General features: G+C 37.6%; 1 protein-coding gene across 1 annotated transcript; it reads left to right on the forward strand.

The window, feature by feature from the left end:
• Window positions 1-7,205: 7,205 nt before the first annotated feature.
• LOC134284006 (protein ref(2)P-like) lies at window positions 7,206-9,272 on the forward strand (the record flags this gene model as incomplete). Its single annotated transcript, XM_062851316.1, is given in 2 exon segments — window positions 7,206-8,575; window positions 8,686-9,272. Coding segments are annotated over 2 exon segments (1,516 nt in total), but the record flags the coding sequence as incomplete, so codon positions are not given.
• Window positions 9,273-14,177: the final 4,905 nt, after the last annotated feature.

The raw sequence follows: 14,177 nt of genomic DNA on the forward strand, positions 1-14,177 counted from the left end.
GGCAAGTTGGAGCCCGTCCTAAATGTATAGATGCATTTATTTCACATTAATTGGGTTTTTAAATTAAGAAAAAATCACTGATTTTATATTTTTAAATGAAAGAGCAACTTTTTCTGAGCCAGAATGATTTTTTTCAGATTTTTAGAACTTTATTTTGATACCTAAAATCAATTTCGAAGAAATTTTTCCAAATCACCTTCTGACAGCTGGGCAACTGTTTGACAGCTCCGCCCAGTACAAAATCCGACGAGGGGTGTTTCATCGAATCGCTCCCATACAAACTTCAAATTGATTTTTAAATAGGTTCCCGGGCACCAAAATTCATGAAAATTTGGATTTCGGCTCAGTTTGGCATGCAGATTCAGAATATGCAATTACCTCAACACCGCTAAAGAAGCCAATTCGAGACCCATTGCATCAGAATTCTAGGGCGGTACGAGCGAAAAGATGAGTCATTGGTGTGTAGATACCTAAATGGAATTATAGCGTCATTAGTTGACATTTGGTTTCGAACCTATACTGCCTATGACCGCATATCAGTCCCATATTTGCTGGGTTGTCTATTCATATGGGACAGTTATGCGATCAAGGGCAGTATACGACGGCTCTATGCATTGCATACCTACGGCTTCTAGACCTGGTCTATAACATTATGATCAGCTTAGTGTTCAATGAGCATATGGAATTTTCGAGGATTTCTCCTTATATTCTGTCGTGTTTTTTTTTTCCTAAAATTCCTTCGGGTTTCCTTCTGGAATTTATTTGATGATTCGTCTTAGAATTCCTTCGGAGATTCCTCCTGGATTTTATTCAGGAATTCCTCCAGGAATCCTCCTGATATTCCTTCGAGTCTTCTTTCTGGAATTCCTTCGGTGATTCTTCCTAGGGGCCGTCCATATACCACGTGGACAGCTTGGAGGGGGGAGGGGGTTAGCGAAAAGTCCACGCTTGTCCACGGAGAGGGGGGGTGGGGGTTCGTCAAATGTCCACGTGGACAACATTAACATATAAATTAGGAAACAAGAATCAACAAACGAAACAAATTATGTCGCATTATTGACGAGATTCTCTTCAACAGTTCTTTCATACATTTTATTTTATTATACATTGTCTTTTAGTTGCAAGTTACTTCTTCAAGGGAAAAAAAATATGGTACTGATTCACAGACTAATTTGGTTTAAATTATCAGAATTTCTAATTACTTAGTTTTCTTCATCGAGGAATATACTGGAGATTTAAAATGGAGTGTAGACCTTGCAAATGTTGGTGTTTCAGTTAGAAAATTTTCTTTGAAGTTCTGTATGATTTTTTCTAAGTTTCATATCAATTTTTTAAGGTACTTCAAAGTTTCAAAATACATGTAGGGATTTGCAGGCTTATCTCAAAAACTTTTTTTTGTAGGTTCCTTCAAAATTTAAGATGTTTCTAATGGATATTGAAGTCTAAGCCTCACCAATCTAATCTAAGAAATATAATCTTATCTCAACAAAAATCTAAGATTTAAAATTACCTTATCTCAACAAAACAATCAGACAATCATAGATGGAATAAATATTCTAAAAAACACCGTCTTCAACCAGAGGCTGTACAGACTAAACATTGAACAATCACTAACATTAGGCGATAGACATTACACGAAAAACACCCAATGAAGAATTTCCGTTTGACGAAAATTTTTCACCAACTGGAGCAAGAATCGAACCCACACTCTCACAAATATTAAGCTGAATTAAAAACAATGTTGAAAACTTGTAGGTACCTATTTTGTGCTACTTGTTTGTATTCTATGTAAAGCTATAGACTATTTGTATTTAATAATGTTTTCAATTATATTTAAGACATGATTTACAAAAAAAAAAAATAAAATACTTTTCAAAATCACTTTTTTCATTTTTTTTTAAATATGAAAAAAAATAACTTTTTTTCTGATGTCCACGTGAACAATAGGGGGAGGGGGGTAGGGGTCAATGAAAAATCCACGCTTGTCCACGGGGAGGGGGGAGGGGGTCAAAAACCATGAATTTTCTGTCCACGTGGTATATGGACGGCCCCCTAGAATTCCTTCAAGGATTCCTCCTGGACTTCCTATGAGGATTCCTTTTGAAATTTCTTCGGGGTTTTTTTTTTTCTTGAAAATCCTAGTTTTCCGCTTGGAAATCCATCAGAGATTCCTCCCAGAATTCCTTCAGGGATTTCCCCTAGGATTCCTGCAAGGGTTTCTTCTGTAATTTCTCCGGGTATTCTCTTGGAGTTTATTCGAAGATTCCTGCATGAATTCCTTCGGTGATTCCACCTAGAATTTCTTCTATGATTCCTCTTGATATTTATCGTTGATTCCTACTAAAAAATCCTTTAAGGATTCTTTCTCGAATTCCCTTGGAAATTCCCACTGGAATTGTTTTGGGGATTCCTGCTGGATTTTGTTTGTGGATTATTCAATAATCATTATTGCTGGAGTTTCTTTGGGATTCGTGTTGGAATTCTTTCGGTATTTTCTCTTGGAATTTCTGCGGGAATTCCTCCCAAAATTATTTCAGGCGTTTCACATATAATTCCTACAAATTCCTGGAACTCCTTCGGGCATTTCTCCTAAAATGCCTTCGGGGATTCCGCCTAAAATACTCGAATGTTTGCGAGCATTTCTCTTGGAGTTCCTTCTAGGATTCCTCCTGGATATTTTTCGATGGTTCCTCCTTGAAATCATTTGAGGATTCATTCTCGATTTCCTTTGGAACATTTTCTCTGGAATTCCTTCGGGGATTCCTCCTAGAGTTCCTTCGAAGATTTCTGCTTGAATTTCTTAGTGCATTGTTCCTGGAATTCCTTCGGGGCAGGGTTCCTGATTTCCACTTTTCATCTTCTTTCACATTCGAAGACAGTCAGCAGCGAACGGTTGTCGCCTTATCCAACTCACCACTAGACAGAAATGTCTTGCCATTTTGCTGCCAGAAAGAGAAAACGTAACAGAAATGCTCAACACCGCTGCTTTCCATGCAAACAGCGAGAGAACATTTCTGTCATGACACATCTGTCCAGCAAAATGGCAGTGGAGACGTGGGGTTAGTTTGTGTGTTTGCTTGTCAGCGACGACAGCAAACGCTGGCGAACGGTGGGACGCCACACTTGGAAATTACTCATTCGTCCACATTCGCATCGCAAGCGATCGATCAATGATGAGATTCGTGAGTGATACGAGTAATATTGTGCATACGAATATTTGATGATTTTAAAATAAGTTTGTTATTTTCTTTGCTTATCTAGCATTTCAACAACAATACACTAAAAATTGTTTGCATGTTTGCATGCAGTAAATTCTTTTCTAGATATGATCGCTCACCAGCATTCTTCACCATTCGCTATTCATTCATTCGTTTGCGATCCAAACTGCGACGAACGGCAACGAATATCTATGTCAAGCAGTTTGCGTATCGCTTCCCACTGGCGTTGGTTTTGCGTGTTTGATCACGACAATCCGTTTGTTGCATCTTTCTCGATTCGCTTCAGCAAAGATGAGTGAATATGAATGGAGTGAGGCGAATATACCGATCCTTGCTTCGGGGTATCTTTCTGGACTTCCTTCGAGGATTTCTGTTAAAATTCCTTTGAGGATTCCTGTTGATATTCCATCGGAGATTCCTTTTGGAATTCCCTCTTGGAATGTCTTTGGTGCATCCTCTACGAATTTGGCTAGAACTTTAATAAGACTTTTTAGGGTGACTGGTTATTATCGGCAGGGTTGTTTTCTTCGTTATGACGGGTTTTTTATCGGCCAAATTGCCTGAAACTTGGTCGTATAGCTTAGCTTGGTTGGAAAAGATTTGAGGCCAACGTTGAATTCAACAGGTTTCAAAAAACCTTCCATGACGAAGAGAACAAAACTGCCCAGAATACAAAAGTTTCCCTATATCGATTAGGTATTCCAATATAAACATATTGTCAAATATTTTGAAATTTTAATTACAGGATGATTATTTCTCCAATTCTATATTTTAAAACTGCACCATTTGCACCTTCGTATGGAAATAACGAGAGTTCCACAGTACTCAAAGTTTTCTCCACTTAAGATCGTTTGGCATTATAGCCGATAGGCATAATGTTCATTTGACATAATTCTAAGTGAAAGTCAAATGAAGTTGGATAAGGCCAACTGGAGATGGGTAAAACAGTTCTTTTGAGGGAATCGTTCTCAATTGAACAGTTCAGGCCAAACATGTCTAAAGGTCCAATCTGCAGAAGAGAGGCTCTCTTTGGTTTCCCTCTCTTTCGTTAATATCTCAGCTGTTTATTTGTATTATGATTGTCTCCTTGCATCGAACGATGGTCAAAACAATCGTCTTTTGATTTGTACTGCAAAAATAGTTGAAAAGTGTCCCATTACTTTGCAATAATTGAAAGAGAAAGTGAACAAAGAGAGCCTCTCAAATGCAGATAGGACCTATTGAAATGTTTGGCCTGAGTTCTTTAGAAAGAGCTAGTTCTCGGGAACCGATCAACCGTTCAGTAGTTTTTTTTGTTGTTTTGTGAATATGCGTAGGTAATTTACTTAGGTAGTCAAACTATTACGGCCATACTAGTCAAGTCAAATTATTTTACGTGTTACGTTTTATAATTCCAACTTCGCCAAACTGTATAATATTTGTGTTCTTGTGTGCATTGATCCGTTATATCTCAATTGTCGTTCTCTGACCGGCTGCATGTCATGGAAACTGTTACAACAACATTGTTAATGATGATTAACCTGGGCTTGTTAGGGGAATATCTGTAAATAAAAAGAAAACCGGGTTAAGCACGGTTCCTTTGAATTCCACTAAGAATTTGCATCCTTTGACAGATACGTATTTCGACCTCAACTGTAAGGTCGTCTTCAGTGTCTTGTACTTGACTCGACTTGAGTCAAGTCGAGTCAAGTACAAGACACTGAAGACGACCTTACAGTTGAGGTCGAAATACGTATCTGTCAAAGGATGCAAATTCTTAGTGGAATTCAAAGGAACCGTACTTAACCCGATTTTCTTTTTATTTAACATTGTTAATTTAAAACATTTCCTTTCTCAGGAACCAAACTTCGTTCCTTGGAAAAGCTGATTAAACGGTTCTGAGGGACATTCAGTTTTATTGTTTTTGGGAGAATGTAGAACTACCGTTCTTTTCAAACGAACGACAGTTCAATTATTCATTCCTCAGAACTAGTTCTTTCGAACCGTTTGCGAATGGTTCACCAATCGCTATGGCCAACCGATGTAATTCACGGTCATTCTACTGTCGAAGGTCACATATTTTACTTTTATAAAGTTTTCTCGCGTGAAAAAGGATTTATTGTTGTAGCTCCGTACCAAAATGATGAATCCCGTGATATTTGATATAGTTTTACATATACATGAAAATGATGAATGCCATTACACTTATTGTTATGCCAAATGGTCGTTTTGCCAAACGACTATTATGCCAAACCCGATAGAATTAATGTAGTTAACTATTTTTCCAATCGGATGCCTTTAAATGTCATCATTTTCCCCGGGTAACGGGGGAAGGAGCTAAGAAGCCAAATGCGACTCAATTTGTTGATCGATGTCATTCAATTTGTTTTATGCAGTGCATATAATCAGAAGGAAAAGCTGAAACACAGACAAACAGACGTCTCACTCGACTCACTTCCCATCGTTTCACTTTTTAACGGATTATTCAAATATTCCGTAGTTCGCAAATCGCTCGCTCATGGTGCTCGCATCGTTTTTGCTCCTGGTTGACGTTTGCTCACTACCGCCATCTACTCAGTAGATTTGCGTACCACAGCACAATTAGCATTGGGCGATTATGTTTTCTTGACGATGATTTTTATCGCATTTTCTTCCAAGTGACACGTCTGTTTGTCTGTGGCTGAAATATAATATTACGTGCAGTTGTCCTTTGACTCCAAATTTACTTTTCTTAGTCACTTCACTGTCCATCATTAACCTTTTGTTGAATCATGGTATAGTTATGCTGCATAACTATGGGGATATCTTATCCGATTTCCATACAATTTTTCTTAGTATAGGCTCCAAGTTAGAAATGACTGTTGATGAAATATTAATGTTACAATCGATAATACTACGCCATTAATAGGGGCCATATTCTGATGATATCGTATCAATCAAAACAAGTTTTCAATGACGAGATTCTTCTGAATTTAAAATAAATCTCATTTAAATTTTTACTTATTCGTGTAAATTAATACTCAATGAAATATCAAAATGAATACTAAATTTGTTATTAATTTTTAGTTATTACCCTATAGATTTGATAACTCCCTGAGAACTGCTTATTATTTCAAGCCGTAAAATGTAGATAACAAAATGAGATATCAATATCATTTTGTTTTCAATTAGGTATTCCAGTACATTATTTTGTTATCAGTTTTTGTTATGTTAACACTTAAGCCATACAAAATGAAAACTCACTTTGTTATCAAAATTCGTGATATCTAAATAACTCAATATATTTTCAATTAGTTCTCATTCCCTGCTCGGGATGGGAGCTCCCCTTTCCAGAGATGCAAGAACTTTCCCTGGCCCCAAAAACACCCGCATACAAATTTTCACGTCGCTCGGTTCAGTAGTTTCCGTCCGAGTCTATAAGAGTCAGTCAGACGGACAGAAATTCATTTATGCAATTCAGTATCATAATTTCAATTTTATATAACTCATTTTGGTATCATTATGGCCAACGTTTCCGCACCGATTCATTACGCAACTGAAATGAGTTGCATAATGAAAAATAGTTGCATAATTTTCATAATGCAACTCATTCCAATTGCATTATGAACATTATGCAACCCAAATGGGTTGTATGCAACTTGTTACATAAATAACTATTTCTGACGTTCGATTTGAATAGGTCGAATCTACATAGGAACCACAGACAACTTAGGACCTATTCAAATCGAAAGCTTGATTTTATATATGCAAACTAGCTGTCCCGGCAAACGTCGTACTGCCTCTCTACTGTATCTTTGTCGTACAACTCCCTAGAGAAGTTCCCCGCAACATAATCTGTATGAGGGCCCCCTGAACCCCTTTGCAGTATTGTGAAATAATTTGAACATTACCTACTTAATGTTTCCCCGAAAATCTATTGATCGCCTAATGCTCCTTTGGAAAAAAGAGGGTTGAACTGATAAATACCGTACGTTAGATTTTAATTCTGTTATTGTTTTTCATTTACAGCAAGGATCGCGATGACTCCAAGGAAAGCCGTGAGGAAAAGGAACGTAAAGAACGCAAGCAACGTCGAGAGCGTTGCGCAAAATCATCCGAGGAACGCCGCGGACACCGTCATCGGTTCGGACATGGGTTCAACTTTTCTCATCTGATCAATCAGGTCATCGATCCGGCCAACATTCAGTCGGCCTTTATCTCGGCCGACGCTGCAGCAGCTGCTGCTGCGGCCGCCGCTGAATCCGCAGAGGAAGCAGTCCGAGCAAGCATGGCCAACTGCCCGTTGTTTGCTGCGGCATCTACAAGTCATTCGACTTCTGCATCAGCGTCTGCTTCGGCTTCCGCTTCAGCATCGGCGCCGACTCAGCCTGAAGCTAGCGCTTCAACCACCACTGAGAAACCCCAAGAAGCTGCTTCATCTTCGTCAATGAACGCAGAGCCACAAGCTCAACAACCCTCAACATCTGGCACCACTTCGCCAAACACTCCCAAACAGGCCCAAGATGTGATCGATCTTTCTTGGCTTGCTCCAACTCCGGAGAGCATTCAGAAAATCAATCAAACCTTCTCAAGAATTTTGGATCCACTCGGAATGAACATCGAAATCCGTTCGAATGGTTCTCCAAAACCGGCCCAAACTCAAACTCCTACTGAGGAGAAGAAGGACAAGACAACCGAAACGGCCAACACCCCCACCACCAGTACTCCCAGTCAGACGCCGCCAGGAGGTGCTGGAACTAGCAGCAAGGCCACCGAGATGGATCCCATCGTTGAGCTCGAAAAGAAACTGGAAGCCGTTCTGATGGATCAACCTAAGGCGAAAAAGACCTTGGATCAGACCGATACTACTCTGGAAAGTAGCTATGATGACGATTGTTCTTCGGTCAGCAGTGTCTCGTTGTTGAGTGACAATGATGATTCCATGGGAGCCGTAGCTAAAGCCGAAAAGAGATGGACCATGTTGGATATTCCCAACGACGGTTCACCTGATGCGACTCAGAAATCTGCGGAAGAACCTATGCAGGAAGCCATAGCGGTGAAAGCACCAGAGCCTGTCATTGCTTCCACATCATCTATCCCTGCTACACCCGCCGCAACAGCAGCTGGAAGTTACCCGGAAGCAGGTTCTGCTTCTTCCGCTAACAACGGCAGTACTTCCAAGCCAATCGACTACGAACAGCTGGGCAAAGCTTTGAAGCAACATCTGGAAGCTGAGCAACAGGCAGCTGCTGCAGCAACAAAGAACGCATCTCCCAGCCCGGCGCAGTCGCCTGCTGAGGTTCCGAAGAAAGCAGTGACACCCCCAGCGGCAGCGGTAGCAGCGATGTCGATTCCGGTTGTGCAACCCAGACCTGCAGCCAATGTTATATTCAGTCACAGTAAGTTCAAATTTAATTAAGTTACTATGTTTACGCAATTCCTAAAATGTAGACAATGTACACTGAATGGATAAATCATGATAATAATTTAGCGTCTACACTTCCCACAGGGCCTCACGTCAACCATGCCGTTCACACCATGATGGCCATGGGCTTCAGCAACGAGGGAGGTTGGCTCACGCAGCTGCTGGATTCGGTCAACGGAGACATCCCGAGGGCTCTGGATCTGCTGACGCCGCATAAGATCAATCCTTAAATTTCTACTATCTATTACTACCTATGTATTGGGCTATTCTGTAGTACTTTCGATATGCTAGTGATAACAATAACAAACTATTCAATGTTAGCAATACAACTAACAAACACAACAACACAAATTACATGCCACACACTGTTTTTGTGACGTTCGATAAGAATATTGTTGGCCGTAGTAGCTGCAACGTGGTGATAGCAAGTAGGATGTAAGAATTTTACTCACAAACACAGATTATTATTTTGAGTACCTCCCTCCCTGATTGAATGACTTATTGTTTTACAAAACTATTGAATTTGGCTTTACTCTGAAGGCTGTAGTATACATATACGATTGTTTATTTTATCAATCCTTTTACTACATTTATGATCAATATTACATATTATTATGTATTCAATATGCAAATGCAAAAAAAGAACAAAATAAATAAAATAAAAATCATTATTTTGGATTATTTCAATTTTTATATCACAGCCAACAGATCAATTAAATTTGTTCGCGACCAAGATCGCTCACCCTAGAATACAACCCTGAACACCAATACGACAGGGGTATTGAAAACATCTCATCTCAACTGTTCTTCGTAGTATGTGCGGCTTTCAACTAGACTGCTGTCATCATACTAGATGACTTGCACTAGTTTACAGTTTACAGTTGATCATACGCTGAGTTCGAAAACGTGAAGAAAAAAAAGAATACTGTTGAGCGGAAATTTTTCCAACTTCTCAAACAAGGTCGTTATGTTTGAATCACCCCTCACATGAATAGCGTGCACTGAAATAAATTTTGTTGTAGAAACTACCGATTCCAAAGTAAAATTACTAAGGGTAAATTCCCCATACAAAAACTGTTACGTGTGGAAGGGAGGGGGTGTGGTGTAGCATTGATTATAGGTACGCCGTTTTCAAAATTTGTTACTGATTTCTCCATAGTGATGAGTCTTTTCAGGATGACACCACAGTAGATCAAATTAATGGTCGCAGTGGTACTATGTCCCCAACAGGAAAGAAAAACATTACCAAAAATAATCTTAATTTAACCCTCTCTTTCCCATGGTAGCACAGGTAATCCACTACTTTGCACTGTTCATACAAATACAGGATAAGTTAGATCATTCCCATTTTTTCGTCAGATGTTTGTATATGTTTAATGAACTATTATGCCAGATTTGGTCAAAAATTCTCTGCTCGTTTTTGTTTTAGAGTTAAATAAACAGTGCAAAGTAGTGGATCACCTGTGCTACCATGGGAAAGAGAGGGTTAACAGCTGACCCTTGTATTTTTAACCATATACAGCAGGGGCTCTCAAACTTTTTCAGCCTGCGACTCACTTTTTATTAGCATACTTAGAATATGGCGACCCATTAGCACGTATTTCCATAATATACGTCATTTTAGAAATGTTTGGATTTTTTTTTAAATTTAATTGTTATTGTGAAAAATGTCTTTTCAAAGGTTGCGATTAGCTTGCGTTACGTACCACTTATTCTTAGACATTTCGACGTTTATTTTTAAATTTGCAGCTCTCTTTTTGGTTCAAATACACATTTATAAGTTTTAGTTAATTCTCTGTCTAGAAAATTAATGATAAGTTGGCAAGTTTCAAATACAAATTTAAAATTTCCGGCTCAATGTAATACTTCAGAAATCCTCGTATCGTATAATCTTGCACCATTTAATACTAAACTTGTTGTTCCAGAATCGATTTCAGAACGGTAGCAGTAATTTCAATATTCAAAAAAAAATGCATAAACAAGGTTCGTTATACGAAAGTTTGAATAGTAATTAAGAAAAACCTTATTTCTAGAAAAAAAAAATCCGAGGATTTTCATTGGTTAATCTCGAAAAGCGAAACTGAATGCATTTTCTCATACATTGATTTTTGATTTTCATCAAATGACGGATCGATATTCTCTAAATCGGGTTTAATTCACATATAGAGGAAGGTTTAAGGATGGGTGGACGTGTTTTGGAATCACCTGTCATGTTTTACTTCGTCTCCGCGTACGATTTGACCAACGAAATGGCTAATGTGAAATAGATTTAACCATGAATTCCGCGAGTGATATTGAAGAAGATCTGTGCAGCTAATCTTTTAGTGGTACACGCAATCCGAACTCATACGTGTCTTCGGTGTGAAAAGAAAAACAAGGAAAGACTTCTTTTCCAGAAAAGAAAATCTGCCGTGAATCAGCATTAGAAATCCATTTGGCTGCCTTTGAACAATTGAACTAAAATCGGCTGGCAGTGAAAATTTCATTTTTTTTTCAATATTTATCGATCATTTTGTGATAAATCTCTGATCTGAGCCAAACAGAAATATTCGATCAGGAAATTTTGAAAAAAAAACGCTTGTGATTGTGAATAACATACCATACATAATGGCTTGTTTTGCCAGAGTTTATTGGCTGCGTGTGTATTCTCCGGATGTTTAAACATTTTCATAGTAAGTCCGTTCCGTTACCTGAACAAAATGACGCTGAAATTCGGTGAGATCTTACCAATTTAGCCTATAGATAGTTACTAAGTATCCCGTAGGATTATTGAACACTTGCCCAGACAACATATCTTACATCTTTGTTCATCTACAAATCTATGTAGGGGGATTTTGGGTATTTTCGGTGGTATTGTTTTCTTCGTTATAAGAGGGTTTCGTCGGCCAAATTGGTTTCATTTTGTAGGGAAGGTTAACACCATGACGAAAACAGCAAAAGTGCTAAAATTGCATAGGTACTATTGATTGATCTAATTATTTTTGAGTTGTAGTATAGTGATGCACTGGGCTAATTACTGTAAATGGGTTAGAAGGGTATCTTCTTTTCTTTCCGTTTCAGAGAGCGAGCAATGGCGCTTAAGCCTAGGCACTAGGGTCAGGACACGGACTAAATACCTGTGTCCCATCCCAGGAAGCACCAAGGACCAAGGGGTGACATTAACCTTCTTAGCATCGTCACCCCCATCAATTTTCACAGTATTTTACTTTTCCATGAACTGAGCGGTTGGTACGAGATGTCCCCACTCATTGTTTTTATTGTTGAATTAAAAACGCTGCACAGTAGGCCTGGCCGCTTTAATGATTGTAATGCATCTACGATGTACTGCAATCATTAATAATGACAAGAAAAATGATGGAATTAGTCGTTTCTATCATTTTCCAGGATTCTTTCAATGATTGGCTGTGTATGTGTAGACTAGACTAGACTAGACTAGACATATAGAGGAAGGTTTAAGGATGGTCGAAAAACTTTTTAATTCTTACAGAAACCATTTTTAATCAAAATATCTTAAAAATGGTGGAAACATTTTCCACTCAGAAAGATAATCAGAATTTACCTCGATGATTCCTCTAAATGTGTATGGAAGCCAATTTTAAAAATGGTGCTCCGTTATTAAATGAAAAATAAAAAACTAGAATATGAAGAAATGCATCCAGTTTCATGTAAAGTATATTTAATATAATATTGTCTAAACCTCTGCGACCCACCAAAAATCAGCTCGCGACTCATAGTTTGAGAAACGCTGATATACTGTGTTGTAATAGGCGTGTCCAGGAAAAATTGCTGTTGAGGCGACTACGGTGCCCCCACTCGCATAACAGTCCCATTTGACTTTTCATCACTTTTGAGTTAACGTTATGAATAGTCTTCAATTTCGATGTACTTCCAAAAACCATAATAAAAATTACGTGTTTTTATGTCAATGTGTGAAAAATATATTCAATTCTATTTAATTTTCAACTCAATACTAACGCTTTCGATTGAGTGCGTTGTGAGATGAGATCGTTTATAAAAGCTATACATGGAATTTCCCTTCTTTTCTTAAGATTTTTTAAATTGATTAGCAAGCACCGGGACTCATACGACGGAAGAGGATAGGATGCCTAGTTTTCTTAGAGCAAAGATTTAAATTGTTTTTTTTTACTGATTCAATACGATTTGAATGAACATCTTGATATGGAAACCAAACAACGCTACAATATTCTAGTATTGATCTCACATATGACACATAGGGTATTGAGGACATATTTTTCACTATGTATCCAAATCTTGGCTCATTTGTAAAGTGAAGTTAAAAGCATCGATAAAGTGACGTCAACAACATTGCTTGCGTATGAACCAGAAAAACGAACAGGAAGAAAGATTTTGTGTGCGGTGACTGTACAAATATAACACAATAATTGGGTTGCATTGTTTTCGTTACTAAATTAAGAAATAACTATATTTTAAGTGATTTATTTATAGTTTTGTGAAAATTTGGCTCCGAAAATGTAATATGAAAGTAAGATTGGTGAACAAACATTGATAATTATTATATTACTTCAGCAGAAATATTCAAAAAAGGAGAGAATAAGTGGTTCTAGCGATCGGAACGCAATATCCATCCGTTGTATCCACTAATAGGCCAATTTTAGTACCTTAGACCAACATTGCATACTATCGCGTCGAATCTTTTCAACGTTATAAAGCAAGTTCTTGAATATTTACGTTAGTTTATTTCCAAGTGGTGAAACATGCATTGTCTAGATGCGTGATAGGGTCAACATATCATTTCTAGTGCTATTAATTCACTAGTTATGTTCAAAATTGTCAAAGCGGCTTGCATATTAGGCCAAGGTATAGTACATATACCCTATAGAATCTTTATTGTGTAAGAATCTTTGAAATGATACCTGAATCTTTTGATAAAGCCAAGCATACTTTGAGATTTATGAATAACTGAGTTGTAGGTAATGATCAACAAAAGAAAGTTTAGAATCCAGTAATACTCCTAAATCTCTTATTTTGGTCAGAGACACATAAGTTTGCTCTTGAGACAAAAAAAAATGTTGCGCTGTGTAATCACCTTGTTGGTCGAATTTCAAAATATTTGACATTATGTTTAGATACAAAATAACTATCATATCAGTTATTTACTATCTAAACATTTAAAGGCTTATTAAATTACAGAACAACTTAAATTAATGCATTGTATCAATATGTAAGTAGAGTACCCAGGTAGATTAAACAAATATATTGTGAATATAAATAATTAATGCAATAAAACATGTTAAACCTATTTTGGATTTTTGAAATCAAATCTTGTTATCATCGAGTTTTTTAAAATGATAACATAATAATATCTCAATTTGATATTTAATTTGAAAAGAAATTTATCGAGAACTCGTTTTGATTTCATTTTGTTATCAATATCAAAATCAGTTATCAATTTATTATAGGTTTGTTCTCATTCCATGCTCGGGTTTTTACACCGCAGCTTCATATGGAGCCCATAATAGGCACGACTTCCACTGATGATGCGCCTTCGTATTTCACGGCTAGCGTTATTGTCAGCCGTCAGTAAAAATCCGTAC

This window comes from Aedes albopictus, chromosome 2, assembly GCF_035046485.1.
Source record: "Aedes albopictus strain Foshan chromosome 2, AalbF5, whole genome shotgun sequence".
NCBI classification, from domain to species: Eukaryota; Metazoa; Arthropoda; class Insecta; order Diptera; family Culicidae; genus Aedes; species Aedes albopictus.